This window comes from Lobosporangium transversale (genome assembly GCF_002105155.1).
Source record: "Lobosporangium transversale strain NRRL 3116 chromosome Unknown BCR41scaffold_77, whole genome shotgun sequence".
NCBI lineage: Eukaryota > Fungi > Mortierellomycota > Mortierellomycetes > Mortierellales > Mortierellaceae > Lobosporangium > Lobosporangium transversale.
In genome coordinates this window covers 41,965-57,363 of record NW_019029055.1, presented here as the reverse complement: position 1 = coordinate 57,363, position 15,399 = coordinate 41,965, and the positions used below count along the sequence as shown (strand labels likewise).

The following is a 15,399-nucleotide window of genomic DNA, read 5'->3' as shown; positions in this document are numbered from 1 at the left end:
TATTGGTGATTATCTACTATGCTACCACTCTTGAGATGCATCCTATCCCAAAGACGACCAGACTCTTAGCCAAAAAGCCTTTTGCTTTCGTGCTTTAGAGGTTGGTAGTCTTGATATGCGTAAGCTATTGGATGCTTTTTGGGTGCCTTTAGTGTGTTTGTTTTGCTTGAGGCGCCCTGTGTTTGTTTTGACTGGCACTGCCTTTGGTGAGTTGGTTGAGACTGGGCATGTTTGCTTTGGTTGGAGGAGTCTGGGTTTGCTTTGATTGAGGGAGCCTGTAGTTACTTTGACAGGTGCTGCCTTGTTGTTATGTTTCTATGGCAATATTTTTTCTGTTTTTCTGTTGTTTGCTTTTTATTTTTTTTTATTTTTATTTTTTTTGTTTTTTCTTAGTTGTTGCGTGTTGGGGAGAAAAAGGAAAAGAAAAGTAAAAAGTCTATTGTATATCGAAAGCACTCACGAGTAAAGGGCGAAGGGATGTGCGATCAGTGGTTTTTAACATCGCTCTAAGGAAATAGTGTGAAACCAATTTGCTTTTTGCACGCTCTAGAGCGTGTGTGCAAAAAAAAAAAAAAAAAAAAAAAAAAAAAACAATGCACAATCAAGGTACAACAATGCATATCCAAGGTAGGTCCGAACGGGCATGAGCCTACGCTGGTTCTTGAATGAGCCATGCAGTGGCGGAGCCCCTTCGATTGGGAATGGGAATGGGAATGGGAATGGGCAAATGTGTAAATAATTGTGTGTGTGTGTGTGCGGGCGTTTGCAAAGCCATGGGGCCTGATCATCGGAGCACGATATGCCAGACCACCTCCACGTGGTGTGCTCTGGACAACATCTTGGAGAGTCTTTTCGATGGTGACAAAGGAAAGTACTTTCCAAGGTGGCTAAGAGTCTGGCTCCTTGTAGCTTAGAATAGTAACCAGGTAAGTTAGATAGCTAGATAGCAAACATTTACTTAATAAAAAAAAACCTAAAATAAAAACAGGCTTTGAAGCTCAGTGAGTCATCTAAAATGCACGAAGAGTCCAGGTAATGAACTTGAAGATGTCCTTTGTCGCCTTGACACTCCATAGACAGAAACCTCTTGCGGCACAGCATCCAAAGGAAGCACTCATGCTAGTTTGCATATAATGGTTAAAGAAGCTGCTGTAGTCAATGAGGGCACAGCAATGCAAATGTGAACGCACTGTAACACGGTAAGCGCCTATAACAACACACGTCCACCAAAGTAGCAGTCCGAAATCATTGACTAAGGGACAGCTCATAGACTCTACCTAAAGAATTAACCAGAGCTATGTAGTTGTGTGAGCGCAGCTAGATACATAGGGCCTTAGGGCATGCTATTGCTACTAGACAAAAAAAAAAAGAATGCACTTTTGCACGATGTTTCCCTCTAAAACAAACCAATGCTTGATGAGTGGAGCTGCTTTTAAAACTTATGGTCAGCAGCCCCTATCTTTGCCACTCTTTTGTTGATTAGGTTGAAGACCTTCTCTTTTCAGTAGAGTATGAGTTATATTGATTATGGAACTCGTTCGGCAAATCAAATGCGTAGCCTAAACTAACGGTTATAGTCAAAGACCACCGAGCTTGAAGCCCAACTCCACTAAGGTATTCATGTGCTTAATTGGGTTGCTCTTCAAGGCCGTGAATGAGTGAATGTAAGTATATAGCCAGCTATATATTACTGAGCAGCTTGCTACCAATAGCTGACACAGCTTAATCCATTGGCTTTGCTATTGATTGTCGCTACTAACATTCTATTCCTATTTGAGGACATTTGCATTCACAATAGTCACAGATCCATCACATTTTCAGACAAAAGACAAAGATCATTGTATCTGATCTTGTCTTTTAATATTTATTATTAATTGTTTACTGTGCTGTGGTTTCCAAGCTGCATCCTGGCCCAAGAGTGGTGATGCCCTTGGTGCGTGTGCATGACTAGATATTTCCTAGTCGGCTTGGATTCTTTTGATGATGCTTCTTAGTATATCCTTTGATGCCGCCTTGGCTAACTGGCCTTGCTAACCTTGGTTGACTGGCCCTAGTGGCCTGGCTTTAGGTTAGCTGCCCTTGGTTGACTGCTTTTGATTGTCTGGACTCTTATCGGTTGCCCTTGGTCGACTTTGGCTTTGGTAGTCTTTGATTTCCTTGATTGCAGCAAACTGTGTTTGATTAATTGTGGCTGCCCGGCTGCCTTCGATTGCTTTGACTAAGGTTTTCTGTCTTTGATTTTGTTGGAGCAGTCTCTAGCTGCTATGGTTGAGCCAACCGTCTACCAACTTTAGGCCTTGGCTGGCTTTCAATGAAGTTTCTTTTGGTTGAGTGGAGTGAGCTGGTTGGCTTTTTTTTTTTTTTTTTTTTTTTTTTTGCAGTGACGTGACTGCTATCTGCTTCTGATTTTTGGTTTCTGACTTTTGGTTCCTGCCTTCAGGCTTTTGACTTCTGGCTTCTGGGTTCTGACATTTGGCTTCTGGGTTCTGGGTACTGGCCTCTGGCTTTGACTTCTGGTTTCTGGGTTCTGGGTTCTGGCTTTTGGGTTCTGGCTCCTGGCTTCTGACTTTTGGGTTCTGACTTCTGGCTTCTGGCTTCGGGGGGGTTTTTATTTTTTAATTTTTTTTTTTTTTTTTTTTCTTTTTTTTTTTTTTTTTTTGGTTTTTTTCGGGGATTTTATATTGCCCTTGGCTGTTAACTGTTGGCCGTTGGCTGTTGGCTGTTAGTTATTAGCTCTAAGACTATTTCCCCAAGCGCTCTACCTCGGTCTGATGCTCTTTCCCAGGCCTTCTGCTTTCCTCCATGGACCGTAGGCCTCGCTTCTCCAAGCAAAAGTCCCATTGTAGTGGTCTATCGAACGACTAATCAATGGAACCTCACTTTGACCAGAGCACCTTTGGTTCAGACGGCAGGGAACAGGGGTCACACAACATGACGCCTCTACGCCATGCACCCACTACGACCAGGCGTCCCTGGCGCAGCATCGCTAATTGGATAACCTAAGAATGATAAGTCAGCAACAATGAACCATTCACAAAGCCCTATAGAGCACCGAGTTGCCAAAGACTCCATCTAACCAGAGAGAACGAAAGCAAAGGTAAGTAGAATTAATATACTCTTTGTGTCTTTTTTTTCTACCTACCTTAGATGCTACCAGGCCTCGATAACACCTGTTCCTGATCCTGATCCTGATCCTGCTGGAGGGGGAATCTCCTTGACGGCCGAGGCTCGAGCTCTACAGGGCCCTGTGAAGAATTCATTGCTACTGACTTACCATTCTTAGGCTACCGCAACTGTGTGTCATCCTGTCCCTACGCGAAATCCCCAGAGGCACTCGGATCAAAGTGAGGCCCAGAGACTAGAAGTTCTCTAGCGCTACCACAATGGTCCTCCCTCAAGGAGTCGTGAGGGTCCGACGGAGTGGAACCCCCCCATCAGAGCAGCTGGGGGTTCGGGGGAGGCGGCAGAGGGACCGGCGGAGGGGCCCCGGGCTCTGATGGTAGGCGGAGTGGAGCCCTTATCGAATCGGTTAGGCCTCTGTGGAAAGAGCCGAAGCAAGAAATAAAAAAAAAAAAGTGGTTAGAATATTTGTTAACCAGAGTACAGAAGACCATATCGCATTACAAAGAACAGTATAACGCACCAACACCAACACCAAAAAAAATAAAAAAATAAAAGTGCAATATGTTTACTCAATAAGAGAGAGTACTTACAAATCCGCTTGGGGCCCCATTTCGATATGCACTGCATGAGCTTTTTGCAGTCTTTGGGATGGTCGCCGGTGAGCATCCATCGGTAGTGTTTTATTATGATGACTAGAAGGGCAAAGGTAAAAGGATAGGAATAAGTTAATGGACCTGCTGGACTCATTTAGCAATAGCTAAACAGTGGATGATGATAGGCAAGACAAAGCGAAGGCATGCATATGCTAGATACTTACTTGATGACGGCTCTATAGTGGATTGTATTTCACGCCTGGGATAGAGCATTTTTTATGGCCTAAGTATGGCTTTTGTAAGGCATGTGAAGGGAGGTGGAGAGAATGAGAGTGAAGAGAGAAAAAAGAAAAGAAAAGTTGGGGGGAGACGAAGGGTATTTACGAAAACGGTTTTTCTTTTTGTGTCGTCCATATGATGTTTTACAGCAACACAAAGGAAACTTGGTATCCCACTGCCAGAGATATTAAATAATAATAATAATAATACTAATAATATTAATCATATGTCAGCGGTAAAGAAAGCCATTGTGGAGTAAAATAGTAAGCGAATGAGCGAGTAAAAAATAAATATTTAAAATGTAAAGAGATAACGCGTTAAGAGGGTAATACCACAAAATTATTTATTTTTCCGCCATGACGCCCTCGGTCAGATGTTCGCTATTTTCTGGTCGGTCAAAACATTTACACGGCAGATAAGGGAAGCAGACATTGTCCACCTCGGTAAAATTAACCTTTTAATGAGTATGCAAAGAGCTATTGAGTCAAATATAATGAGTAGTACAAAATAGTGCATTGTATAGACATATAAGAAAAAAAAAGGAAAAATAAAAAGGAAAAAAAAAGGAAAAGAAAAAAGAAAAAGAAAACGGCATAGCGGAAATTGAAAATCGATAATAAGCGCACCTGTGATATCATTTGTCAATTTTCATATGCTTACAAGGTGGAGAAAGCGAGTGTTAATATGCCTGTGCTCTGAATCTCGTCCATTTACTTTAGCTCGCTGTCTAAATAGATATTTCTTTCTTTGTTGCACCACCTTAGCATGCAGAGAGAGCAATGTGGCTCGTGCTCTGATTGTGGGTAGCCTAATATTGTTGTTTATATGATCTTGCAGATCTTGAAGACGGAAGACGGAATGTTAGCAGTGCTTTTCCCCACCTCCACCCATGAGTGCTTTCTCTTTTCCCTCTTGTATGCATATGAAAAATGACGGATGATATCATGTATTGCGCATATTATCCATTTTCAAATTCCGCTACGCCGCTTTTTTTTCTTTTTTTCTTTTTTCCTTTTTTTGGCCGCTCTAGAGCTCTAGAGCGTACAAAAAGCAAGATGCTTGATATATTCATTATTCAGTCAATACTCTGAAATCGCAAATTGGTTTCACTTATCATTTTTCCTGCGCGACTTCAAAAACCACTCATCATTCATCCATTCGTCCTTTACTCGCGAGTGCTTTCGATATAAAATAAACTTTTTTTTTTTTTTTTTTTCTTTTTCTTTTCTTTCTTTCCCTTTTTCTCTTCTCTTCCAGTTCAGCCTCATCGACCAACATGAAAGGTAAGCAACACTCCACAAATATTCACCCTTACTAACGTCCTAACTCTCTCACCTTATGCTGCGCTGTACTTGTTCTGACTTTTCATTCCCTGTCTATCTCTCTTTCCTCTCTCTTTCACACCACTGTTAGACCACAAATGATACAAACTTCTAGCCAGATACAGAGCAGAGCTAGGAAACCCTCTGAACAACTCAACAGCAAACTACAGACCAGAAAAAGCAAAAAAAGCCTCACCTGGTCATTCACAGAAGAGCCCTCGCCGCTGTCATCAAGTAAGTATATAGATTATGTATGCCTTCGCTTTGTCTTGCTTGTGATTGTCCCTACCATCAAATAAGCTTAGCATACTTACAAAGTTATCTTCGTTCTTTTTTTTCGTCTTCCTCCTTCTAGCTGTAACAGGGGCCACTAGCCCTAGGCTCATGGCGACGATTGTCCCAAAGACTGCAATGGGCCCATGCAGTGCTTATCGAAATGGGGCGAAAGCGGAGCTGTAAGTACAATTTCTTTTAGAGTACATGTCGTGACTTTCTGTCTGTACTCTGCTGTGCTCTGACTACCAAATATTCTAACCACGCGTGTTTTTTTTTGTCTTCTTCCCTTAGAGGCTCATCCGCTTGAGCTCCAGCCCGCCGACCCTTCCGTCAAGCCCTCGCAACTCCTTGAAGGGGGATCATTGTAGTAGCTCTAGAGAGCCTCTAGCCTCTGGACCTTACTTTGATCCGAGTGCCCTTGGGGATTTCGCGTAGGTAACAGATGACACACAGTTGTGGTCGTCTAAGTATGGTAAGTCAGTAGCAGTGGCCTGTTTACTAGGCCCTATAGAGCTCGAGTCCCGGCCTTCAAGGAGGTCCCCCCTCCAGCAGGATCAGGATCAGGACCAGGATCAGGATCAGGTGTTATCAAGGCCTGATAACACCTCAGGTAAGTATACATGCGCATACATAGCAAAGAGCATATTAACTTGATTCTACCATTGCTTTTGTTCTCTCTGTTTAGGTGGGATCTTGGCAACTCGGAGCTCTATAGTGTTTAGTAAATAGTTCATTGTTACTGACGCCATTCTTAGATCACCTCAATTAGCGAAGCTCCACCAGGCGCCTGGCTGTAGTGTGTAGTGCATGGCGTAAAGGCGTCATGTTGTGTGACCTGTTACCTGCCGTCTGAACCAAAGGTGCTCTGGTCATAGTAGGGCTTCATTGGCTAGTCGTTCGATAGACTATTGCAATGAGACCTCTGCTTGGAGAAGCGAGAGCAAGGGTCATAAGGGGAGTAGAGGGCCTTGCGGCTAGGAGCGCAGGGCCAATAGAAAGCAGACAGCAGCCGAGGGCCGAAAGCCAATAGTCAAGAGCCAGCAGTCAGCAGTCAACACCCAACATCCAATAGCAGAAAAAAAAAAAAAAAAAAAAAAAAAAAAAAAAAAAAAAGAGCAAATAACCAAAACACAAAACAAAGAACAAAAAAAAAAAAAAAAAAAAAAAAGATAAAGATAAAAACCGAAACACAGAGTAAAGAACAAAAAAAGATGAGGAAAAGAAAAAAAGAAATAACTTAAAAAAAAACACTCAAAGTCAAAGGCAGCCTCAGCCAAAGCCATAACAGGCAGCCTTGACCAAATCAAACACACACTGCCCCGATCAAAGCAAGCATGCGCAACCTCACTCACGCTGGCCAAAGGTATCCCAGAATAATCCAGACAACTGAAATCAGACAACCGGAGCCAGATGGCCGAAGTCAGGTAACCAAAGCCGGAAACTGAAGCCAATCAAACCCTTAAAGACAGTGCTAGTCAAGATAGCTGTGAACCCCCAATCAAAGCAACACAGGCTGTTTTGACCGAAGCAAACACACTCAGTCTCAGCCAAATCACCAAGACAAGCCAGGCAAAATAAACACAGGGTGCCTCAATCAAAACAAACATACCCAATATCAACCAAGCTACAAAGGCAATCTAGAATGATCCAGACAACCAAAGTCAGTCGGCCAAAGCCAGCCAGCCGAAGTCATTCAACCGAAGCCAGCCAACTAACGGCAGCCGACTGAAAGGCATCAAAGCCAATCATCCGAGGCACTGCGAAAGATACTCTAAAAATATTTTCAAAGAAGCTCAAAGGCCAAAACAATAATCCACACAAGACTATCTACCTCTAAATAACAAAACAAAAGTCTTTTGCCTACGAACCTGGTCATCCTTAGGATAGAGCGCATCTCGGAAGTGCCAACATAGTAAACAATTAGCAATAAACATTGTTTGTCTGAAATATTGGTAGATGGATAAATGTTCTTGATCGTTATGATTGTAGTTACCCCTCAATAGAAGGCAACATAGATGTAGAAGGGCAAATAGAATAGCTGTACTGGTTCCTGGTAGCAAGTCGCTCCGTGAAAGTAACTAGTAGTGTTGCCGTTTGGGCATATTTATGACCCTGAGGCGCAGTCCAATCAAAAACATGAGTAGCTTTAGTGCTATTGGCCTCCATAATCACATGTGGGATCCCTCCCAGGCTATAAGATAACCATTTGGGCGGATTTTTGCACCTTTGGTCTGATTACAGCAACTTAATCAGGCAGTGCATTCCGCCCGCAAAAGACGACGAGGAAAATGCTGATCCTATTATTTTGGGGAGAGGGAACGACACCGTGCATTGCTCTTTTTCATTGGAAGGCGTAGCAGCTTATGTATTTAATTGGTTAGTTGCATCCATAACTACATAGTCTCGATTTTTTCCTCAAGCAAGGCCTTTGCTCATTGACTGCGAGAATGCGCCGTTTCATAGCATTCGTTGTGTTTAGTGGGTCCGTTTAAAAAGCATTCAAAATTCAATTCCCGTTATTTTGAATAATAATCAAAAAACTGGTCATCAAGAGGGGATCTAACTATAAAAATGGCAGTCTACTGAATCCGCTAAGTTGCAGAAAAAAGAAAATAGACGAGGCAAATCGGGCAATAGGAACGCGTTGATCTCATATCGCTTACACAAATATACTTTCATCAAACCCCCCTCCATGTCCGTACTGGACCACCACAAGCGCGCGGCTGGGTATGGGCCGTGCTCACACAAGTATATTCACTAGCCAATTTATACTCTGCATCCGAATTAGCGAGGATGATCTCAAGAGTTCTTTTATTAAAAAGCTTTATCGATTGCCATATCGGATGTTTATTGAAAACGAGGGCTGCTTGAGCCTGATGGCTCTCTCTCACTTCATGTTATACACTCCAATGATACCAACGATTCAATGATCAACTTCTTTTCTTGGATATAGTAGTTATTGCCAGTAAATATACTTTCAATTCGGGGAGGCAGCTACAATCATAACGATCAAGAACATTTATCCATCTACCAATATTTCAGACAAACAATGTTTATTGCTAATTGTTTACTATGTTGGCACTTCCGAGATGCGCTCTATCCTAAGGATGACCAGGTTCGTAGGCAAAAGACTTTTGTTTTGTTATTTAGAGGTAGATAGTCTTGTGTGGATTATTGTTTTGGCCTTTGAGCTTCTTTGAAAATATTTTTAGAGTATCTTTCGCAGTGCCTCGGATGATTGGCTTTGATGCCTTTCAGTCGGCTGCCGTTAGTTGGCTGGCTTCGGTTGAATGACTTCGGCTGGCTGGCTTTGGCCGACTGACTTTGGTTGTCTGGATCATTCTAGATTGCCTTTGTAGCTTGGTTGATATTGGGTATGTTTGTTTTGATTGAGGCACCCTGTGTTTATTTTGCCTGGCTTGTCTTGGTGATTTGGCTGAGACTGAGTGTGTTTGCTTCGGTCAAAACAGCCTGTGTTGCTTTGATTGGGGGTTCACAGCTATCTTGACTAGCACTGTCTTTAAGGGTTTGATTGGCTTCAGTTTCCGGCTTTGGTTACCTGACTTCGGCCATCTGGCTCCGGTTGTCTGATTTCAGTTGTCTGGATTATTCTGGGATACCTTTGGCCAGCGTGAGTGAGGTTGCGCATGCTTGCTTTGATCGGGGCAGTGTGTGTTTGATTTGGTCAAGGCTGCCTGTTATGGCTTTGGCTGAGGCTGCCTTTGACTTTGAGTGTTTTTTTTTAAGTTATTTCTTTTTTTCTTTTCCTCATCTTTTTTTGTTCTTTACTCTGTGTTTCGGTTTTTATCTTTATCTTTTTTTTTTTTTTTTTTTTTTTTGTTCTTTGTTTTGTGTTTTGGTTATTTGCTCTTTTTTTTTTTTTTTTTTTTTTTTTTTTTTTTTTTTTTTTCTGCTATTGGATGTTGGGTGTTGACTGCTGACTGCTGGCTCTTGACTATTGGCTTTCGGCCCTCGGCTGCTGTCTGCTTTCTATTGGCCCTGCGCTCCTAGCCGCAAGGCCCTCTACTCCCCTTATGACCCTTGCTCTCGCTTCTCCAAGCAGAGGTCTCATTGCAATAGTCTATCGAACGACTAGCCAATGAAGCCCTACTATGACCAGAGCACCTTTGGTTCAGACGGCAGGTAACAGGTCACACAACATGACGCCTTTACGCCATGCACTACACACTACAGCCAGGCGCCTGGTGGAGCTTCGCTAATTGAGGTGATCTAAGAATGGCGTCAGTAACAATGAACTATTTACTAAACACTATAGAGCTCCGAGTTGCCAAGATCCCACCTAAACAGAGAGAACAAAAGCAATGGTAGAATCAAGTTAATATGCTCTTTGCTATGTATGCGCATGTATACTTACCTGAGGTGTTATCAGGCCTTGATAACACCTGATCCTGATCCTGGTCCTGATCCTGATCCTGCTGGAGGGGGGACCTCCTTGAAGGCCGGGACTCGAGCTCTATAGGGCCTAGTAAACAGGCCACTGCTACTGACTTACCATACTTAGACGACCACAACTGTGTGTCATCTGTTACCTACGCGAAATCCCCAAGGGCACTCGGATCAAAGTAAGGTCCAGAGGCTAGAGGCTCTCTAGAGCTACTACAATGATCCCCCTTCAAGGAGTTGCGAGGGCTTGACGGAAGGGTCGGCGGGCTGGAGCTCAAGCGGATGAGCCTCTAAGGGAAGAAGACAAAAAAAAACACGCGTGGTTAGAATATTTGGTAGTCAGAGCACAGCAGAGTACAGACAGAAAGTCACGACATGTACTCTAAAAGAAATTGTACTTACAGCTCCGCTTTCGCCCCATTTCGATAAGCACTGCATGGGCCCATTGCAGTCTTTGGGACAATCGTCGCCATGAGCCTAGGGCTAGTGGCCCCTGTTACAGCTAGAAGGAGGAAGACGAAAAAAAAGAACGAAGATAACTTTGTAAGTATGCTAAGCTTATTTGATGGTAGGGACAATCACAAGCAAGACAAAGCGAAGGCATACATAATCTATATACTTACTTGATGACAGCGGCGAGGGCTCTTCTGTGAATGACCAGGTGAGGCTTTTTTTGCTTTTTCTGGTCTGTAGTTTGCTGTTGAGTTGTTCAGAGGGTTTCCTAGCTCTGCTCTGTATCTGGCTAGAAGTTTGTATCATTTGTGGTCTAACAGTGGTGTGAAAGAGAGAGAAAGAGAGATAGACAGAGAATGAAAAGTCAGAACAAGTACAGCGCAGCATAAGGTGAGAGAGTTAGGACTTTAGTAAGGGTGAATATTTGTGGAGTGTTGCTTACCTTTCATGTTGGTCGACGAGGCTGAACTGGAAGAGAAGAGAAAAAGGGAAAGAAAGAAAAGAAAAAGAAAAAAAAAAAAAAAAAAAAAAGTTTATTTTATATCGAAAGCACTCGCGAGTAAAGGACGAATGGATGAATGATGAGTGGTTTTTGAAGTCGCGCAGGAAAAATGATAAGTGAAACCAATTTGCGATTTCAGAGTATTGACTGAATAATGAATATATCAAGCATCTTGCTTTTTGTACGCTCTAGCGCTCTAGAGCGGCCAAAAAAAAAGAAAAAAAGAAAAAAAAGCGGCGTAGCGGAATTTGAAAATGGATAATATGCACAATACATGATATCATCCGTCATTCTTCATATGCATACAAGAGGGAAAAGAGAAAGCACTCATGGGTGGAGGTGGGGAAAAGCACTGCTAACATTCCGTCTTCCGTCTTCAAGATCTGCAAGATCATATAAACAACAATATTAGGCTGCAATCAGAGCACGAGCCACATTGCTCTCTCTGCATGCTAAGGTGGTGCAACAAAGAAAGAAATATCTATTTAGACAGCGAGCTAAAGTAAATGGACGAGATTCAGAGCACAGGCATATTAACACTCGCTTTCTCCACCTTGTAAGCATATGAAAATTGACAAATGATATCACAGGTGCGCAGATTATCGATTTTCAATTTCCGCTATGCCGTTTTCTTTTTCTTTTTTCTTTTCCTTTTTTTTTTCCTTTTTATTTTTCCTTTTTTTTCTTATATGTCTATACAATGCACTATTTTGTACTACTCATTATATTTGACTCAATAGCTCTTTCCATACTCATTAAAAGGTTAATTTTACCGAGGTGGATTATGTCTGCTTCCCTTATCTGCCGTGTAAATGTTTTGACCAACCAGAAAATAGCGAACATCTGACCGAGGCGTCATGGCGGAAAATAAATATTTTTGTGGTATTACCCTCTTAACGCGTTATCTCTTTACATTTTAAATATTTATTTTTACTCGCTCATTTGCTTACTATTATACTCCACAATGGCTTTCTTTACCGCTGACATATGATGAATATTATTAGTAGTAGTATTATTATTATTAATACCTTTGGCAGTGGGATACCAAGTTTCCTTTGCGTTGCTGTAAAACGTCATATGGACGACACAAAAAGAAAAGCAGTTTTCGTAAATACCCTTCGTCTCCCCCCAACTTTTCTTTTCTTTTTTTCTCTCTTCACTCTCATTCTCTCCACCTTCCCTTCACATGCCTTACAAAAGCCATACTTAGGCCATAAAAAATGCTCTATCCCAGGCGTGAAATGCAATCCACTATAGAGCCGTCATCAAGTAAGTATCTAGCATATGCATGCCTTCGCTTTGTCTTGCCTATCATCATCCACTGTTTAGCTATTGCTAAATGAGTCCAGCAGGTCCATTAACTTATTCCTATCCTTTTACCTTTGCCCTTCTGGTCATCATAAGAAACACTACCGATGGATGCTCACCGGCGACCATCCCAAAGACTGCAAAAAGCTCATGCAGTGCTTATCGAAATGGGGCCCCAAGCGGATTTGTAAGTACTCTCTTATTGAGTAAACATATTGCACTTTTTTTTCTCTTTTGGAGTTGCTGCGTTATACTGTTCTTTGTAATGAGATATGATCTTCTGTACTCTGGTCACCAAATATTCTAACCACGCTTTTTTTTTTTTTTCTTTATTTCTTCAGATCTTTCCGTAGAGACCTATCCGATTCGATAAGGGCTCCACTCCGCCTTACCATCAGAGCCCAGGGGCCCCTCCGCCGGTCCCTCTGCCGCCTCCCCCGAACCCCCCAGCTGCTCTGATGGGGGGGTTCCACTCCGTCGGACCCTCACGACTCCTTGAGGGAGGACCATTGTGGTAGCGCTAGAGAACTTCTAGTCTCTGGGCCTCACTTTGATCCGAGTGCCTCTGGGGATTTCGCGTAGGGACAGGATGACACACAGTTGCGGTAGCCTAAGAATGGTAAGTCAGTAGCAATGAATTCTTCACAGGGCCCTGTAGAGCTCGAGCCTCGGCCGTCAAGGAGATTCCCCCTCCAGCAGGATCAGGATCAGGATCAGGAACAGGTGTTATCGAGGCCTGGTAGCATCTAAGGTAGGTAGAAAAAAAAGACACAAAGAGTATATTAATTCTACTTACCTTTGCTTTCGTTCTCTCTGGTTAGATGGAGTCTTTGGCAACTCGGTGCTCTATAGGGCTTTGTGAATGGTTCATTGTTGCTGACTTATCATTCTTAGGTTATCCAATTAGCGATGCTGCGCCAGGGACGCCTGGTCGTAGTGGGTGCATGGCGTAGAGGCGTCATGTTGTGTGACCCCTGTTCCCTGCCGTCTGAACCAAAGGTGCTCTGGTCAAAGTGAGGTTCCATTGATTAGTCGTTCGATAGACCACTACAATGGGACTTTTGCTTGGAGAAGCGAGGCCTACGGTCCATGGAGGAAAGCAGAAGGCCTGGGAAAGAGCATCAGACCGAGGTAGAGCGCTTGGGGAAATAGTCTTAGAGCTAATAACTAACAGCCAACAGCCAACGGCCAACAGTTAACAGCCAAGGGCAATATAAAATCCCCGAAAAAAACCAAAAAAAAAAAAAAAAAAGAAAAAAAAAAAAAAAAAAATTAAAAAATAAAAACCCCCCCGAAGCCAGAAGCCAGAAGTCAGAACCCAAAAGTCAGAAGCCAGGAGCCAGAACCCAAAAGCCAGAACCCAGAACCCAGAAACCAGAAGTCAAAGCCAGAGGCCAGTACCCAGAACCCAGAAGCCAAATGTCAGAACCCAGAAGCCAGAAGTCAAAAGCCTGAAGGCAGGAACCAAAAGTCAGAAACCAAAAATCAGAAGCAGATAGCAGTCACGTCACTGCAAAAAAAAAAAAAAAAAAAAAAAAAAAGCCAACCAGCTCACTCCACTCAACCAAAAGAAACTTCATTGAAAGCCAGCCAAGGCCTAAAGTTGGTAGACGGTTGGCTCAACCATAGCAGCTAGAGACTGCTCCAACAAAATCAAAGACAGAAAACCTTAGTCAAAGCAATCGAAGGCAGCCGGGCAGCCACAATTAATCAAACACAGTTTGCTGCAATCAAGGAAATCAAAGACTACCAAAGCCAAAGTCGACCAAGGGCAACCGATAAGAGTCCAGACAATCAAAAGCAGTCAACCAAGGGCAGCTAACCTAAAGCCAGGCCACTAGGGCCAGTCAACCAAGGTTAGCAAGGCCAGTTAGCCAAGGCGGCATCAAAGGATATACTAAGAAGCATCATCAAAAGAATCCAAGCCGACTAGGAAATATCTAGTCATGCACACGCACCAAGGGCATCACCACTCTTGGGCCAGGATGCAGCTTGGAAACCACAGCACAGTAAACAATTAATAATAAATATTAAAAGACAAGATCAGATACAATGATCTTTGTCTTTTGTCTGAAAATGTGATGGATCTGTGACTATTGTGAATGCAAATGTCCTCAAATAGGAATAGAATGTTAGTAGCGACAATCAATAGCAAAGCCAATGGATTAAGCTGTGTCAGCTATTGGTAGCAAGCTGCTCAGTAATATATAGCTGGCTATATACTTACATTCACTCATTCACGGCCTTGAAGAGCAACCCAATTAAGCACATGAATACCTTAGTGGAGTTGGGCTTCAAGCTCGGTGGTCTTTGACTATAACCGTTAGTTTAGGCTACGCATTTGATTTGCCGAACGAGTTCCATAATCAATATAACTCATACTCTACTGAAAAGAGAAGGTCTTCAACCTAATCAACAAAAGAGTGGCAAAGATAGGGGCTGCTGACCATAAGTTTTAAAAGCAGCTCCACTCATCAAGCATTGGTTTGTTTTAGAGGGAAACATCGTGCAAAAGTGCATTCTTTTTTTTTTTGTCTAGTAGCAATAGCATGCCCTAAGGCCCTATGTATCTAGCTGCGCTCACACAACTACATAGCTCTGGTTAATTCTTTAGGTAGAGTCTATGAGCTGTCCCTTAGTCAATGATTTCGGACTGCTACTTTGGTGGACGTGTGTTGTTATAGGCGCTTACCGTGTTACAGTGCGTTCACATTTGCATTGCTGTGCCCTCATTGACTACAGCAGCTTCTTTAACCATTATATGCAAACTAGCATGAGTGCTTCCTTTGGATGCTGTGCCGCAAGAGGTTTCTGTCTATGGAGTGTCAAGGCGACAAAGGACATCTTCAAGTTCATTACCTGGACTCTTCGTGCATTTTAGATGACTCACTGAGCTTCAAAGCCTGTTTTTATTTTAGGTTTTTTTTTATTAAGTAAATGTTTGCTATCTAGCTATCTAACTTACCTGGTTACTATTCTAAGCTACAAGGAGCCAGACTCTTAGCCACCTTGGAAAGTACTTTCCTTTGTCACCATCGAAAAGACTCTCCAAGATGTTGTCCAGAGCACACCACGTGGAGGTGGTCTGGCATATCGTGCTCCGATGATCAGGCCCCATGGCTTTGCAAACGCCCGCACA

The 15,399-nt window shown here is 42.8% G+C and overlaps 1 protein-coding gene across 1 annotated transcript; it reads right to left on the bottom strand.

The window, feature by feature from the left end:
- Positions 1–9,979: 9,979 nt before the first annotated feature.
- BCR41DRAFT_402139 (hypothetical protein) lies at positions 9,980–12,029 on the bottom strand (the record flags this gene model as incomplete). The annotated part of the gene is made up of 6 exons (XM_022029279.1): positions 9,980–10,076; positions 10,148–10,285; positions 10,400–10,499; positions 10,621–10,763; positions 10,893–10,918; positions 11,931–12,029. The coding sequence occupies 6 exons, from the start codon at positions 12,027–12,029 to the stop codon at positions 9,980–9,982; spliced, it is 603 nt and encodes a 200-aa protein (XP_021875526.1).
- Between the last annotated feature and the right edge of the window lie 3,370 nt (positions 12,030–15,399).